Below are 17,138 nucleotides of genomic sequence, written 5' to 3'. Positions count from 1 at the left end.
TGTGTTGTGATGCAGTTCTTTGCTTTGAGTATGTGTTTCTTCCACTAGGACCGTATTCAGCAGTGGGAATAAGATTTCTGAGGAGACCCAGATTTGGGCAGCAAAAGAAACCTTTTCTCTTGGGTTCCTGCTTCATTTGTTGGCTTAATTGGAAAGGAGGTGGTAGCTTGCAGAAAACACGCAAGGATGTGATGATGTTGATAAACTGCAGGAGTTGGGAGGAAGGACCTTTTGAGGTTGGCATTGCTGTTGAATGTAAGTGCATGGATCCAGGGGCTGGCTTTGAGAGGATCTGACTTGGAGTCTGGTGATTTGAGTTGTGAAAATGTTGGGGAGTTAATGACAGCAAAGAACTTGGTAATGATTGTGCTTTTATCATAATGCTACCCAATACTAAGTATTTTAAATAGTGGCATCCTAGTCTTCAATGGACAGCTGAGATGAGGTTAAGTGGATGGCTTTCACCTTGATTCTTTTTTTTTTTTTTTTATAACAGTCTTCTGTCTGAAAAATGACAATTACAATAACTACTTGTGCTATGACAGTGAATCCTTGATACTTGAGGGCTGCTTATATCCTGTGGTAGTAAGTGCTGTCTTCTGAGAGATTTATATATGTGCAGTAAATAAAATCAAAGGCTGTGCAATGTCAGTGCAGAGCATGATAGTTAATCCATGTCTTGGCAGGGGAGTACTGGCTATTCAGTGGTTTTAACTATGGTAGGTGTTCCTGTGGAAATACGATGTGGGTGTATGCGTTATAAATTGTATACAATTAACATGTACAGAGGCCCCCAACTGAAGGTTAGATGCAGTTTTAATTTCAAAAATTTAGCTTTTTGACTTGGTATCTTTGATTTTCTTTGTGATGTTGAAACTTCTGATGAGCCTCATAGTATGTTGTAGCCTTTGTTTGTAGTTCTTCCCTATTGGGATAGGGATCTGTGTGCACTATGTTCATCTCATAGATAGCTTCATATTTTTTCATGCCTTTCCCTGTTCATGAAACTCGTGATCATAATCTCTCCTCAAAGCACCCCTCAAGGTTTGCAACTATGAGAGATTTACGATAAGAAATGAACCCATTGATACAAATTGAATGGTAAAAGAATTGGAAAGAAGGGAAGAGCCTAACTGACCATTAAGCATGTCTTGATTTAGAAATACTAAACTGGGGGCTAAACTTTTTTTAGCACGTACTTATTTTTCTGCTCAGATGAGAAATGCACATCTCGGGGGTACAGTGTCTTTCCTCTTAAAGGATAGCCTGGCTTCTGAAAGCATCTGATTGGAGCTATTGCATATAGAATGATAGAAATGTGTAATCTTGACCTACTTTTAAGCTTTTTTTACAGGTTTAATTTACATTTCCATTGTGAAATTTGTAGAATGTACCAAAAACTGCTTGCTGCATGTAGAATGTAACCAAGTTAAATTGGTACAAGCTCTTTTCCCTCCTTCAGAGCCTGCTGTTTCTGCAATATTTCACTTGTATTCATCCCGTGTTCAATCTTAAAGCTTTACTAGAGCTTCTTGGGTTGTTACTGCTGGAAACTAGTAACAGTGCAAATTTAAGATCTATATTAATATGTTGTTGGTGTGTTTTATGTGTATGCACTTAAGAAAATAACTCAAAACAACCTCATACTTGGGTATAAAATCTGTAATGTTGCTTCAATTTTTAATTCTTAATTCTTTTGTTGTTAAGGTCTTCCATATCTCAAGTTGAGAAGTTCCATATCATACTAAACATGGAGAAAGAAGAAGAGAAATTTGTCAATAAAGCAGAGGAAGATGAGATGGTAAGGAATTCTCTTTGCCTGTTTTTATACAGTGAAAGAAACACATTTTCATGGTTTTCTCTTTGAATGGGACATATCACGTCAGGGAGTGGCTGTCTCAGTTTAAATCAATTTAGCAATTTTATAAGGTTACCTTGATAATCTTTTTTGGTATTAAGAAATCTAGTCTTGGGATAGGGAATGTTTTTGTTGAAAGCTTTTGCAAAGGTGCTGGGTTGGCTACATACATTGAGGTCAGTAGTCCAATAGAGAACAGATTTTGGTACTTAAGTTGTGTGTTTTGTGGTTTTGTTTTTTGTTGTTTTTTTTTTTTTTTTAAGGAAAATGGAAGCAAAGTGGGTTGTGGGTTTTGGTTATTTTTGTGTTGTTTTTTTTTTTTTTTCTTTTCCAAATCCTGGAGCTTTTTTTCTTGTAATTTAAAACAGGTTAATGCTCCATAATCTGACTGTAGTCTGCATACTCTTGCGTATTCATATTTATGCAGATAAGACCCACTCCCTAAAGCATGGCAAGCAGTTTTATGGGTATTTGGTAGCACATAAACTTTGCTTCCTACTGGAGCAATGATATCTCTTATCGTTTGTCCTGGAAGACAGAGCAGCTAGCTTTGACAGGAAAATAGTGGCAGCTGGTCTTTAAATTTCTAGCCCATTCTAGAGACAGGAGAAACTATTTGGGGTATATAGGGATTTTTGTTTTAAAAAATGGTAAGATTCCTGTGAATTGAAGTCCTTGCTCTGTCTTTGTGCACGCTGCTAGGAAAAGCTGCTCTTCACTAGACCAGCTCTAATACGGAGAGTAGGCAAACACACCTTACAACAAAAAATTAAACTGAGATACTTATGGTCTGATCACTAAAATAAATGCTTTTCGGAGGAAATAATTTTTTTTGCCCCAACGGAAGCATTAACCTCTCCCACCATCTTTCACCCACCTGTTTTTATTGGTAAGGAGTGAATACTGGCTCCAGTGTTTTGAGGGTAACAGAGAATGGGTTTTGTCTCTGCTTTTTGTCAGCTGAGAAGGCTGCAAAACAAACTTGTTGAAAAGCCTTTTCTTAGGAAAGGAGTTTAAACAATTTCTAATACTGTCTAATGAAAAGTATACAAAAATTTGCAAAAAGTTGGTGTCAATGTGAACAATGTGGGTGGGACTCAATGGGAAACTTCATTGCCCTTTTGCAGCAGGAAATGTAATCTAATGATGTAATGTGAAACTCAGGAATGTGACACAGCATTGAGTAAGTCACTGAATTACTTTCTGTTCCTGGCTGTCATCAGGTTAAGTTGGTACTTGCCTTTGGCCAAGGCACACTTAATACTTCGTGGGTTTTTTTAATGAGAGAAGAGGATTTTTCCAGCTGGTGCAAGTTACAGAACCTTTGACTGTGTGGCTTGCAGTTTCTAATGTTTCACAGTAGCATTTCTTGCTAAATGGCAGGCAAAATAAGCCAGTTTCTCTACTAAAAAGTAATGTTGATAAATGTATTTACAGGCTTGTTTAGAAAGTATGAAATTCAGCTAGCACCAGTAATTCAAAACTATGTATTCTAGCTAATCAAATGCTATGTGGTAAAATCAGCATTTGACAGAACCATATATGCTTTTGCTCTTAAATGCTTAGCTGACTTGTGTTGTGTCATGGTCAAAAATTGTTCACTGAGAGTTAAGACAGGTTGTGTTGCAACCTCAGTCCTTAGGAAACAGTGCAGAGAGGAGACAGGTCCTGCAATGAAATGTTCTAAACAATGTGGATGTTCTGCCTTTGTCAGGCTTTTACTGATGTTTGTATTTCTGACTGGGCAAACCAGTGTTCCTTTTTATTGCCACTCCATCATGTAGTAAGTTTTTAAAATCCTTCCTTCTCCTAGAAAAGAAAAAGGAGAAAATGGCTTTGAAATTTGACTCGCTTTAAATACTGCACTTTATGAAAAATTAATGTTGGCTTCCCAAGCCAGAGTAATTAAGAGGGTCATTGTTTGTTATTTGTTTCTCTGTTTCCATGCAGGAGATCTATGGCTATGGTCTATGTCGCTGGAAGCTGGTGCTAGTTACTGTAGGAGTGATCTGTTCTGGTGGCTTGCTTCTCCTCCTCCTCTACTGGATGCCTCAGTGGCGTGTGAAAGCAACATGCAAAAGGACTACGCTTAAAGACTGTGAAGTGGTTCTGCTGAGAACAACTGTAAGTCTGTAGGAGGATGCACTTCTCCCAGTTTGCAGTTGTTTCGCATCCCTCTTGCTGCTTGCTAAAATACACAAATCCTTGCCTGCCATGTAGACATGATTTTGTTTTACAGCACTGCAGAACTGTGCTCCTTGGTACTGTACATAGCTTTGCTGCCCATATGGGAAGACTGGCAGTTGTTTGCAGAGGACATAGCAAAAAGAAAGTCTTTGCTTTTGGATTTTAAGAATTAAATACATGAATGCTGTTGGCATCAAAAGTTACAGAACAGATACCTTGTTCATATAACCTGATAACATGGTTTCAGGCTTTCCCTCCCTTGTTCAGCAAAGATATGTTTGTTGAATTAAGGTGTAATTGTGGACCCAACTGTGGTTCGATTTCAGGTGATTTTCTTCTTCCACAATTGCAGCGTACGGTCCCTGGTTATGATCTTGTGTTAAGTCCTCAGTTATTTGAAGTTGCACGGTGGGTACAGGTGAATGCATAGGAATCCCATAGTTCTTTCTACTACAGAACAACTATATTCAATTGCGAAGGGCTGAAGATGTCAAAATTCAAGTGCCAAGACTCATTGCTTAAAAAAAAAAAGTCTTTCAGTGCAAAAAATATGCTTTTAGAGTTGTGGAAAGAAAATGTATTCTTAAGGTAGCTGATATTAACTTGGGGATATCTTCTGTAGTTATGTATGGGCTCTGCTAATCTGTCATCTCTTGTTGACACTTTTTGCTACAGCTGTTGTAGTAAAATGCTGTTTAAATGCTGTTTCAACCAACTCATTTTTTTCCCTCTTTTTAAGGATGAATTCAAGATATGGTTTTGTGCAAAGGTTTGCAGTATGCGTTCTTTGGGAGCCAATCCTTTACAGAATCCTAAGGTTTCAAATGGCCATGCTGTTCCTTTCTATGAATCTGCTGCAGAAGAGAATAAAAATTATTTGAAAAAATATTTGCCTGTAAGTAAACCTGCAATACTGCACTTGCTAATTTTCAAAGTATCTCAAGTAGTATCTAGAGTAAACACACACAATACAGTACAGGTGAGCTGCTACTGTTCTCTAAAAGGCTAGCTCATTCTTTGGGTGGAGCACAAATCTTTTCCTCAATAACCTGTTACTGGAAATTGTGGAAAGCTTGAAAGGTTATTTTGAAAAAAAAGTATTCAACTTTCAGTGAAGTTTTTCTAAATTCATTTTCCATTGCTGTTCAGAATAAAGTCAGTCAGAAGAGAGGTGCTAAGCAGTGGTAGTTTAATATCTATGTCTATTGCCCTTGCAGATTCGTTATTTCACACATCACAGCGTGAGGTATTTCTGGAATGATTCAGATCAAAATTTTGATGTCGTACGGTAAGAATACTTTTTTTTTTCGTGTTGTGCTTCAAACTGCATGTTTTTTTAAAATACAAGAGCATGCCTAAGAAGATGGTGAAAATTGGTATCATATTCTGACCAGCTGTTTTAGCTCATTGAGTCTTTCTTTGAACCATAGTGAGAGCAGGGAGATTTTAGCTCGGTGTGACTTTGGAAGGAAGGAATTTGTTTAATCTACCTTTATTGAGCATGATTCGTATAGGGTGACAGGCTGCATGCCTCTGCAGGCTTTTTGCCTGTTCTTGGAGTGTTATTTGAGAATCAGAGCACCTGTTTGTAGACAGTAGTTCTCCTTCTATAAACTCTTAAAAACTTTCCTTCTGATGGAGTAACTTACATATTTTGCATTGCTGCTGAGCTAGACCCAAATGGAGTATCTAGGAAGAGGGGAATTCACCAGTACCTTGTTGCTTATCTTTGTGTAGGTCTGCTGCTACATTTTAGTCCAGTTGAACTGAAACTCATCCCTCTTTTGTTACTCTTTAGTAACAAAACCAGATCTCTTGCATTGATAGAAAATGTCTTTTAGTGGGCAGTACTAGCTGTGCTCACTGAAGATCCGCTGTATTTTCTTTTATCCAGCAGCACTGTTGCATGACATTAGGGTTGAAGAAGAAAGTTCTTTTTTTCTGATGCTACTGATAAGGCCTTCTCATAGGGGTAACAAGTTAAATGAACACAGGCTTCTTGGTTTTTGACAACTGCTTGTTAAAATAAGAAGTTCGAGTCAGAAATATAACCTCTTTTTAACTTAATGTTCACTGCATTGAACCACGTGGAAAAGTCCAAGCCCTACATATAGAAAAAATTGATGACCAGTGACTGAAGGAAAGAAAAATAGCTAAAATTTCTGTAAGAAGAAACATACTCTGCAAATATTTCTTATGTTTTCAAAAAAAGTATGTGCAAATAGTATGGAAAGCTATCAGCAGTGACAGCAATTTAAAGAAATGATTGTAATACAAGCAGTTACAAAACTGAGCACTCCTCCTCTGGGAGAGTGGAAATGTCTCAGTTCATGTGTAAATAATTAAAAGCTTTGTGTGCATTTTTTATGTTAAGCCTCCCATGAATTACAGTGGTGCAGGTAGTGACGCTTGTCGTTTTGCATTACAGGGTCCTGATTTCATGCCTATAGTGTTGCTAATTTAAACTGTTCAAAGGGAATATTTTCCCACAGATGAGATTAAAAAAACCCTCAAAACTATACTTTTATGCTAAGAACAGGTATGGGGAAAAAAAACATGAGACTCCACATCTTCAGAAAAAAGTGCTGTTTCTTAGCATTAAAGCAGTGAATTGAAACTTGGCATTTGTTGGCTGTTTGACTGTGCCTTTTGATGTTCTTGTGATAACTCAGCCAATTTATAAGCCCCGGAAAAATCTCAGATATGCCTGTGAAGTTATGTGAGCATTTATTCAATCACATTCTTGCTGATATGCCAAACTTTCATTTGTTTGATGTATTAGCAACGGCTGAGCCTGACCACTTGTTTAGTCAGGTACTGTAGCTGAGCTGGACACCATTATTTAGCAATTGGATAATAAAGAAGAGAAACAGCTGGATCTGAGACGTACCCGATACTGGCAGAGTACTAAGTCACTTTTGTACAAGGTCAAATAAGAATGAGAGTTTGCTATAACTTTTCTTTAAAGTGAATTAGGTATGATCATGTAGTGAAGTACTAGACACCACCTGAGAAATAATAGCTGAGCTTATGAATGACGAATATTCTGAAAAGAAGTCTTAAAAATTTGTCCTTCATCAAGATACTTTTTCTTAATCTGCTCTTCAATTTATGTAAAAAACAGAAATCGGTATTACCTAATGTAAAAAGCAGAAATTGGTATTACCTAATAACATGGTAGAGAATCAAGTTTATATTTATAGAGACGGTATATGAGACTGAGGGCTTTATAGTGAAATCCATAAGGCCAGCAACACAGTTGTAGTTGTGATCTAAGCACAACACTGCATCACAAAGATAGGCTCACTCTGTGAGTTAATTATGCAAGTATCCAGAGACAGAACAGTTTGATCACATAATTAGAGACTTAGCACAATACAGAAGGGAGGCAAATTAAGATTTCTTGGGCAACTAATTCGGTTATGAGAGCTTCAGTTTCATATCATTAAGATCACTGTTTTAAACACAGGAAATGCAAGTGTAATTGTTCTTAAACTAAATGAGACTTGGTCACATAGCCAAAGAGGATGCAACTTTGACCTTGTACGTCTGTTTTGTGTTAGCTAGTGTCAACTGAATCTCTGAGTGAGTTGATGAGTGCTTTATGGAATAAACTGTGTGCACACAGGCATTTTTTTTAAATGCCCTGAGAATTCAGTACTGTAACAGTACTGTAAAAAGCAGATAACGTCCTGCTAGAAGCTTTGTCTTTGCATGGACATTACACACACAGGTATGCACGTTTGCATATAAAGCACTTAGTTTTAGGGACCCTTCTTAAACCCACTGTTACATTCCTTTTTTTACAGGAAAAGAAAAATTGAATCATTTGAGATAGAATGGGAGGAAAAGCACAGTTATTAACAGAGAATTGTATATTTATTTATCTAAAAATTGTAATTTTAAAATCCTTCAACTTGAAAAATTTTAGGGAAACCTTGTAAACCTGTGGCCAGATTAACACATTAACATTTTCACCTTCTATTCTTTTACGAGAAGTTGGTGGAAACATGGTCCTACCCTTTGCAATAGTGAGGAATTTTAAAGCTTTCCCTGTGTTCTAGAGAATGGAAATAATTGTTACTATATATGCACAATAAAGAGTTCTTTCTTCACTGGGACAACTCTGAATCCTTTTTTAGTAGATAACTTAATAGCTATCCAATATAAAAAAAGCCTTGTGTTGAATAGCGCTGGTTTTGTCAAGTCATCTGTGAAAGCCTTTTAGAAGATAGTGGTATTTTCCTGTGCATCCAAATCATGTCCGCTAGAAAATGCCTGGATATTGGGCATGATATGTCAGATTTCCTGAGTTTGGTAGTTGAAATCATCCCATAGCTGTAAACATAATGATGTTTCAGGTGTGCATATCTGCAGATCTTCTAAATTAGAGCATTTGCTTTCACAGCATGTAGAAAAGTCCTGTGAAGGTGAGTCTTCCAGTCATAAGGAAGTACTTAAAATGTAGACTGTCCTTTACCTAGTCATGGGTACAATTTTGATAGCAAGGTGCTGCAAAATAGCTTCAGTATGGATTTATTTGAAAAATTAAATAATAATTGTTTTTAAAATGCTTCCATTACTACTTAGAGACAAATGAAGATAATTTGAAGAAATATTAATCCATATTGATTTCATATAATGTTTTATAAAACTTGCTCACTTTTTAGAGACCTTTGAATACTAGTTATGCTAGTATTTTACTTCATTTAAGTGTATCTCCATTTTGGTTGAAATAGATATGACTATACTACAGAGTAAGACGTGAACAAGAGGACTGTTTTTAACATCTCATTGGTATCTGCAGTTCTGACAAAAATAGCTAGAAAAACATTAATCCATAGACTTTGTTCTTTTATAATACAGTGTAACTCTTGGCAAAGACCTAGCTCTTTTGAGTAACCGAATACTTCATTTTAAATGTCAGGTTTCTTAAATAACTAATTGACTTTTTCCTTTACTTAGAGATCTAGGTGAACCTACATCCTGTTCTTCAATTCATAACGAACACAGCACAGGACTGACAAAGAGAATGCGTGATTACAGGTAATATTACAGTATTTGAGGGACAAATTGTTTTTGTTCCATTACCTGTGCTCAAAGTGTTAACAAAACTAGAAGACAATTGATTAGTTTTTACAGACAGGCTCTTGCACTTCCTTCAAAGAAGGCTGTTAGATGTATGAAATTCTTGTTTTTCTTACCTATACGTCGAGTAGGAACAAGACTCTGATACTGTGTTGACTTTTCTCAGAGTACAATAACCATGGGAATTGGAACTATTGCTTAAAGTAATTCAGAATGTATTTCTGAAATTGTATTTACTACTTAACATTTTGAAATAAAATGAGTATACAAAAAGAATAGCAAGCAGTTATGTTTTCAACCACGCTGGCAGGTATGCAGTGAAATTTGGCAGTTGATGTAAAACAAAGTAGTTATTTTTTCCACATAACTCACCTTTAAGTGACATATATGTTACCATAACATACTGTCATTGTTCAAGGGCGTGAGTTCAGAGGCAAATAGACTGGTTCCCAGTGGAAAAGTCCATCAAGAGTTCTTCAGCTGGAAAGATGCTCATTTGTCTCAATCTGCAGATTGTTGAAGATTTGAAGGGAATGCTGAGGGAGATCACTCTGCTGCTTCTTGTTTCCTTTCCCATACTTGGCTAGCGGCCATTGTGAGGGAGGGGATAGTGTGATAGATGGCTAATAAGGAATATTGGATGCCAGAAAGCAGCAAACCTGGCCTAAACAGTAACTAATTTCTTATTTTAGGAAGATCAGGCTGAAATTTCCCTTAGGACTTTGGCTTTAATTTTAAAAGCTTAGTTGGTATCACAGGTGTGTCCCATAGCTTGCATGGATCTGTCTCTGGTTGGTTGGGGCTAAATGCATTCCCCACTTTTTCTTTTAAGAAAAGAAATAACTTGGCAAGAAATAACTGGGGAAAAAAAATTAATTTTTTAACATGCTATTTTAGACTAACAGTGTAAATATGCCTGTCAAGGGACGCAGCTGAAGTGCATAGGTAGAGAAGAACTTAGTCTAGAAAAAAACCTTTAAAATGTAACTTTAATGTTACATAGTTCAGGGATTTCTTAGTTATCAAACGTGAAGAACAAGATGGAATATATATTGTGAAAATGTAGATATGTACTTAATTATTGGTGTTCTAATTTATTGATATACTACCCAAACTAGAATAGTTCGGGTTCTGTTGCATTTCTGGCTGTTTTTTGCAAATGAGACCTTCTTAGAGTTTAAAATACGGAAGCATCTGCTTGCGCATCATTCCATTTTCTGTCAATTTGTGTCTTTTCCTACAAAAAAAGTATTTTCCTTATGAACATCCTTTAAGGGCTTCTTCATGGCAATGTCATTTAACCAGCTCTGATCCTATCAGAGGTTAGTTTCTTGCCGCCCCCCTCCCCCCCCCCCCCCTTCATGATTTGCCTTTCTTCATGCTAAGAATAAAACTATGATACAGAACCATGAGAACAGTGTCTTAACTGCAGGGTAAGAGTTAACACTTGTCTGAGCTTAAGTTAATGAGAACCCCATACTGGCTTTCAGAATGACGTGTTTAAAAACATTGGACCTATACACAGTTTACAGGGAAATCTTACTATGAAAGAAGTTACAGTTTAAATTGAAGTATAAAATAATTATCTTTCTATTGGAACATCTCACTGGGTAAATGTTTTCTGATAAACACCTTCTGAAACTATGATAAATAAAAGGGGCCACAGATTAAGTAATATTTTATACTTTCTCATATTAATGGAATGACTTTGAAGTGAATAAAATTTCTAATAATTTTAACTGTCTTTTGATATTTTTTTTTTTAATGCAGAAAAACATTCTATGGAGTAAATGAAATTGTTGTGAAAGTGCCTTCCAATTTTAAGCTTCTGATTAAGGAGGTAAGATCTTTCCTTTAACAAATTAAAAAAAAAAAGTATATCATTAAAAGTTACTTTAAGTACAATGAATGACTATTGGACTAGTTTTCAAATAATAACGTAAAACAGAAACCTTCCCCCAGAGCCCAGCACTGTAAAGCAAAATTATATGGACCTTTATTTTTGAGCTCTCCAAACTTAAGAGGCCTTAGCTGTAAGCTCTTCAGAGTTCACAACCTGGTGCCTTAGCAAGGATGTTAGAAAGTGTGTCAGAATTCTTTAAGAGGGTATGCATCTTATTTATTTTTTGTTGTTAATTTCAAACATAAAACGATCCATTGTGTTCTCCATTATCAGCCCAGGGATTATATATTACAACATACGCATCAAATCAAATGTGTTCTTGCATAGACTTTTGTTGGATTTGTTCCATTTTCCTTGTATCAGGTAGATTTGAATAATTGACTGGTTAGCTAGGTGCCATAATAATGCATGGTAAAAACTTTTGAACAAAGAAACTCTCCAACCTGAACTAGCAGAGTAAGAACTTGAGGTGTCAGTGCACTTTTTATTAATAAGAAATAGATAATAACATCCAAATTAATTAAAGAATTGTAACTTAAGGTGCATCAGATGTTCTTATCATTTTGCTTTGAGGTGTAGGGGAAAATGCATGCAGTCTTAAAAGTATGTATTAGTGTATTATTTTAGTGAGAACTGTGCTTTTTGAAGGGTTGAGGAAGTAGTGAAAAAGGGGGATCAGTTTGGCAAAACAGACAAAAATCACATATAAAGAATGGAAAGGTTTATCTCCTCCGTGGAGGAGGAGGATGATTCCGACTCTCTTCTGATGGAGAATGCATGTGACCTTTTGGTGTAACTTTAATGTTCTGTCACTCTTCTAGGTTCTCAACCCTTTTTACATTTTTCAGTTGTTCAGTGTGATATTGTGGATCACTGATGAATATCACTACTATGCATTAGCAATTGTGATCATGTCTGTAATATCCATTGTTAGCTCACTCTACACCATTAGAAAGGTAAGTTCAAAGAAAACAGATGCATCTTTTCAGCTTTTTACTGATTGGTTTCTTTTGATGTGAAATTGCCTACAAATCTTTTAAGAATTTTTCAGAGATACACAGTTAGAATATTTCCCTCTCTGAGCTGAAAGAATTTGGATTTACAGTTCTCTTCGAGACCCTTCTCTGCTGACTTTCCATGCTGTTGAATCAGTAGGTTGACTTCAGCTAACAGAAACACTACTTCACTTAAATAAAACCCGGACACAAGTTTACATACCAAGTTTTATTGACAGTAGTGATTCCATCTTGCATTGTTTCTTTCTGTTTGAAAAAGTCCAACAGAATTGAGCAGCAGCCAAATGTGTGGATTGTTAAATTGATGATGCATTTTTCTCTGTAGACTTAGCTGTAGCTGATGGAAATCAAAGTAGCAATTATCCTTAAATTGCAATCTCTAAATTCATACCAGAGACAAAATCCCTTCTTACCTTAATCCAAGTGCATACAACTACTGCAATTTTTACTTATGTATGTTAATGACCAAACATTTTTATAACATTTTGCGTGGCAGTGTATATTTGCTTCCAAAATTCTGTTAAAAGTAGGAACCTGTACAGGTTGATGCACTCAAACTTTATTTGCCCGTAAGTTTCCTAAACTATGTTCAAGAGAATGTTTTGAGTAACACTTTGTTGTAAAAGAATGTTAGTAAAGAATTTCATCACTTCTTCTTGTAGAGATAGAATGTGCATTTAGAAGATGACAAGCTGTGCTTTTAAATAATTAACTGTTTTCTCCCCTTTGCAGCAATATGTTATGTTACATGACATGGTAGCAGCTCACAGCATTGTCAGGGTTTCTGTCTGCAGAGGAAACAAAGGTAAATTTCACAGGTGGTTTGGAAGTTGTGTTTAAATTGTTCATTAAGTGTGAGTGTAAAGTTGGTGTGCATCTGTGCTTTCTTTGATCAGCTTGAAATACTTGCATTTCTTAGCAAAATTGCCTGGGAAAAGGAGAAGTTGCAAAGTGGAATTTAGGTAGGATTATCTTTCTAGATGGTATTTTTAGTGAATATCAGGTTTGTTCTAGATTAGGTGCTTGTTCTATTCCTGTTTCTCATTATCTACCACTCCGCATATGTAATTGTCATTGTAGTTTCTTTCTTGGCTTAAAGATGTGCATGCATTGGGTTTCCATTACAATTTATTACCCAGCAGAGGCTGCGAATTGATTTCTGGACTTTTGCTCATTTGGATACCACAGTAGTTGAAGGTGGTTAGGTTGTGGTGTGTGATATTGTTTTGTAAGACATGCATTTGTGTTGGACTTGTGTCTTTCTACTGAAGTTATACTTTAGTTAATTGTTAATATCTCTTGTACAAGCTTGATTCCTTTCATTTGTTATGATGAACCATATCCACGTGTTCTAGACTTTAATCTGTGATGGAATTGGGTTTATCAATGGCTTTTTCTGTATCTTTTCAAAAACTTTCCATAACACCATTAATAAAATGGAGTGTAATCTTAATTGTCACCACCTGGATCTTAGCCGTGAGGATCTTTATCAGGTTTTGTAGATGGTGGCTATTTTCAGGTAAACTTGTTTGTGTTTTAACACTCAGAAATAGAAGAAGTCCTTTCCACTGACCTTGTGCCTGGAGATATCATGTTGATTCCATCTAATGGGACAATTATGCCCTGTGATGCAGTACTTCTCAGTGGTACTTGCATTGTAAATGAAAGTATGTTAACAGGTAAAGTAAACTTCATATGGTTCTCTGTGGCTAAACATATTAGTTTATACCTGTGGGCATGCTTAACTTGCAGTTTGCTCTAGTAGAAGTGGATGTGTTTATTTTACTTGAAAAGTGTATGTTCTTGTAATTACATATGCTCCTAAGTATTTACGTACTTGCATTCTGCTTATCTGCAACAGCTACCTGGTGCTGCTTGGCAACTCCAAAAATGAGAGATGGTTTCTTGTTGAAAAGCTTTCTTCTTGATAGTTTGTCTTCCTGCCTCTTGACTTGGTGTTCTCAGTGCAGATTGAATTCTGCAGTATGTTTCTTTAGAAAATTTTTGCCCAAACTTTTCAGCTGCTTCCAGGAATGAAGGTAGTGAGTAGAACGTTGTACTGTATTTAAAACCAGAAATTATCTCAAGTTGTGCCTGTGTACTCTGAAACCAGGCACCTGATGTCTTTGAAGGACAGCTTCAGTGAATAGTATGGACTTTTTGTTATTCCTAGGATAATCTGTCCAAACTGGCAGCGTTTAGAAAACTGTAGTTCAGAGATTGTGCGTTTTATCATGTTCAATTCTTTGAATATACTTGAGCCTCTTGCTGCTGCTAGCAACTGATAAAAATTGATTGCAGCCCTAGCTTGAGTATACTCAGTCACCAAAGGAGCTGAGAATAATTTTCTTCAGCTTCTAGTTTTTCTGAGTAAAGATGGGGTGATGCCTTGCAGGAGGAGAAGGAAGCTTGTCCTCTTTTCTTTCAATGAACTGTATTTTACACCTATGTGATTTTAAGTTAGAGGCACAAAAGCTGCATTGGTGAATAACGAATACAGTTAAATAGGATTTGGATAAGGAATCTGGTGAGCTGAGGCTAATAGGTGAGAGACTGCCTAATAACGTGCTGAAAGGAAGATGACTTCTTCCATAAGTCTGCTTCTGTGCTGATGAAGTGAGATTATATTGTTCTACTTGAAGTTGTGAAGGAAAAAATGTCTATTATTATTTGATCTTGCTTAGAGACTCTTTTTCCATTTAAGGTGAAAGTGTTCCTGTCACAAAGGTTAATCTACCAAATCCTTCAGAATATCCGAAAGCAATGGGAGATGAAATATACAGTCCAGAAATGCATAAACGGCATACTTTGTTCTGTGGAACCAATGTCATTCAAACCCGTTTTTATACTGGAGAATTGGTCAAAGCTCTAGTAGTAAGAACAGGTATCAATTGTTAAGTTTATCCCTTGTTAATGTACTACTTGCTTTTGTAGGTATGTGTCAACTGATACTTTGGAGTATTGTGTTGAATGTTGCTAAGCCTGGATAAATGAGTATACCCCAAATAATTTGATAAATGTCTTACAACAATAATAGAACTAGATAATGGCCTGGAGAGTATCAATTGGCAAGCAAGAAAGTGAATCACTCTTTAGCATCCTTTTAAAGCTTATCTGAATGCATTTGCAAGTCCTTTAGATGTCTTTTACGGTGTGTTGGTTGAACTACATATGCCTCTCTGAAAAGGTTTGGCATACCATCGGATTGGGTAGGTAGTGGGGAACAGCTTATTTTAGTGGAGTCATTGGCAATGTCAAATGTTTTTCTTTGCCCATATTTTGTTAAAGCACATAACATTTGCTTAAAAATGTGTTCAATCTAGCCCTTTCTACAGAAGTGCTCATTCATACTAGTATGGTAAAGGTTTGGTTTTAGATAATACAGATGTTCTATTAAAAATTGCACAGACTAATGTAGTTGTGAGGCTCTGCTTTACAAAGATGATCTTAAGAAAACCACCACAAAATAGATGAATGTAAGCTATAATCCAAGCTACAATAGAATTGGATGGAATAAATGTGACTACTTTGATAGAATACTACTTAAAGCAAGTTTTCCAACAAGTAACTTCATCCTAATTAGCCTCTTCTTTCTCTGGTGTCTTCTCTTCACCTTCTGTTAGTCTGTTTTAGCAGTAAATATTCTGATTTTTTTATTAAATTCATTAATGTCTTTCTAGAGGCTTTTATTAGTCCTCTTTTCGAAGAAAAATATTTCCCTTCCCTTGAACACATCTCTCCTTTAATAATATCCATCTCAACTTCTTTTGTTTCTCAAATAAGAAATTTTATGTGCCCAGCCTGACATGTATGTACAGATAGGTGGTCCAAAACAGGAACAGAAATGAACTGCTGAAGTCTTTTTCTTCTACTCTGCAGGAAGGATAATGCTGGTTTTTTTCAAGTTTGAAACCATGGTCTGGAACTCTTACAAGGAGAATTGTAATTGCTTCCAACACACTGAGTCTTACTGCCTTGACATCTAAAGTAATTTTTTTTGATCTGCTCTTTGCCCATGACAGGTTAGAGTTAGCTCCTATGTTGTAAACAGGATGAATTAACCTCTGTGGACCTTGTTCAGATTTTACGTACGGACAAGTATGCTTTTCCTGCTATGACTATGTTTATAGAGAGGAGTAAAGGGGTATAAAATCCTTTCTGTTCTCCTGTCTGGTTTACAGGGACGGCTTTTAGGCAAGTAGGGAATTTCCCACTTCACCGAACTGGATGTATGTCACAGCGCTTGTAGCTTCTCAATCCTAAGATGTCCGATAGTAAGAACTAAAGTAATTCTTACCTAGTGAGATACAAGTAAAAATCCCTTTATCTGAGGAAGGGGGATGCCACAAAATTGAAGATACTAGAAAATCTAGTCCTTAAAAGAATTCCGTGAGAGCAGAAGTCCATATGGTTGTGTGCAAAGCCGTCTAGTCTTAATCTTGTCGTAAATCAGGATATAAGATTGATCTGCTGGGACTGTACTCACAGTACTCTTCAGAGTTAAGCCTTGAACATGAAATGTTTGATGTTACAGCTGAAATATAACATACTGATGAACTAAATACTCTTTTTTTTTTTTTTTTTTTCTCCTGAAACTCAGTTCATGGATATGTTAGCGTGTATGTCACTGTGGCTCCTATTGTAATTGTAAAGAATTCAAAACTGGTAATTTTTTTTAGAGAACAGAAATGTTCACTGTAGCTATTTGTATGTCCGATGTGTTCTCAAGACACCCCATAAGGTTTTCATTTATTGTTTTAGCCTGATGTGTTCTAGCCTACGTGGCTACAGAATGTTTTGCAAAACCATTAAATCAAAGGTAGTTCTGTTTTCGTTTGGTTTGGTTTTTTTGACTACTGTGTCAAATTACAAAGCAGTCATGACTTAAATACTCAAGAACATACTGACATGCTGAACTTCTCTGAACAGGCCCATGGTTTGTATTCTGCAGTAGGAAATTCAAAGCCTGGAGGCTTCACGCCTTGTTCCTCTTGTGATGAGGACATGCTCTTTTAAGACTGTTGTGGTTTAACCCCAGCGGGCAACTAAGCCCCACCCAGCCGCTCGCCACCCCCCCCCACCCCCC

The 17,138-nt window shown here is 36.4% G+C and overlaps 2 protein-coding genes across 7 annotated transcripts in view; both read left to right on the top strand.

Moving 5' to 3' along the window:
* LSG1 (large 60S subunit nuclear export GTPase 1) overlaps window positions 1–17,138 on the top strand; it is a 352,612-nt gene that overhangs the window by 59,696 nt on the left and 275,778 nt on the right. The gene's annotated exons all lie outside the window — the stretch shown is intronic.
* ATP13A3 (ATPase 13A3) overlaps window positions 1–17,138 on the top strand; it is a 65,053-nt gene that overhangs the window by 22,979 nt on the left and 24,936 nt on the right. For 5 of the 6 annotated variants that reach the window (XM_075507164.1, XM_075507165.1, XM_075507161.1 and 2 more), the window contains exons 3-12: window positions 1,708–1,801; window positions 3,809–3,982; window positions 4,785–4,940; window positions 5,263–5,333; window positions 9,011–9,091; window positions 10,904–10,973; window positions 11,858–11,992; window positions 12,785–12,857; window positions 13,600–13,731; window positions 14,757–14,936. In XM_075507164.1, coding sequence (XP_075363279.1) covers window positions 1,708–1,801; window positions 3,809–3,982; window positions 4,785–4,940; window positions 5,263–5,333; window positions 9,011–9,091; window positions 10,904–10,973; window positions 11,858–11,992; window positions 12,785–12,857; window positions 13,600–13,731; window positions 14,757–14,936 — 1,166 coding nt within the window. The remainder of the gene's footprint in view (window positions 1–1,707; window positions 1,802–3,808; window positions 3,983–4,784; window positions 4,941–5,262; window positions 5,334–9,010; window positions 9,092–10,903; window positions 10,974–11,857; window positions 11,993–12,784; window positions 12,858–13,599; window positions 13,732–14,756; window positions 14,937–17,138) is intronic. The other variant, XM_075507166.1, reaches the window with a different exon arrangement.

Source organism: Mycteria americana, chromosome 7 (genome assembly GCF_035582795.1).
Source record: "Mycteria americana isolate JAX WOST 10 ecotype Jacksonville Zoo and Gardens chromosome 7, USCA_MyAme_1.0, whole genome shotgun sequence".
NCBI lineage: Eukaryota > Metazoa > Chordata > Aves > Ciconiiformes > Ciconiidae > Mycteria > Mycteria americana.
This window is presented reverse-complemented; position numbering and strand designations above follow the sequence as displayed.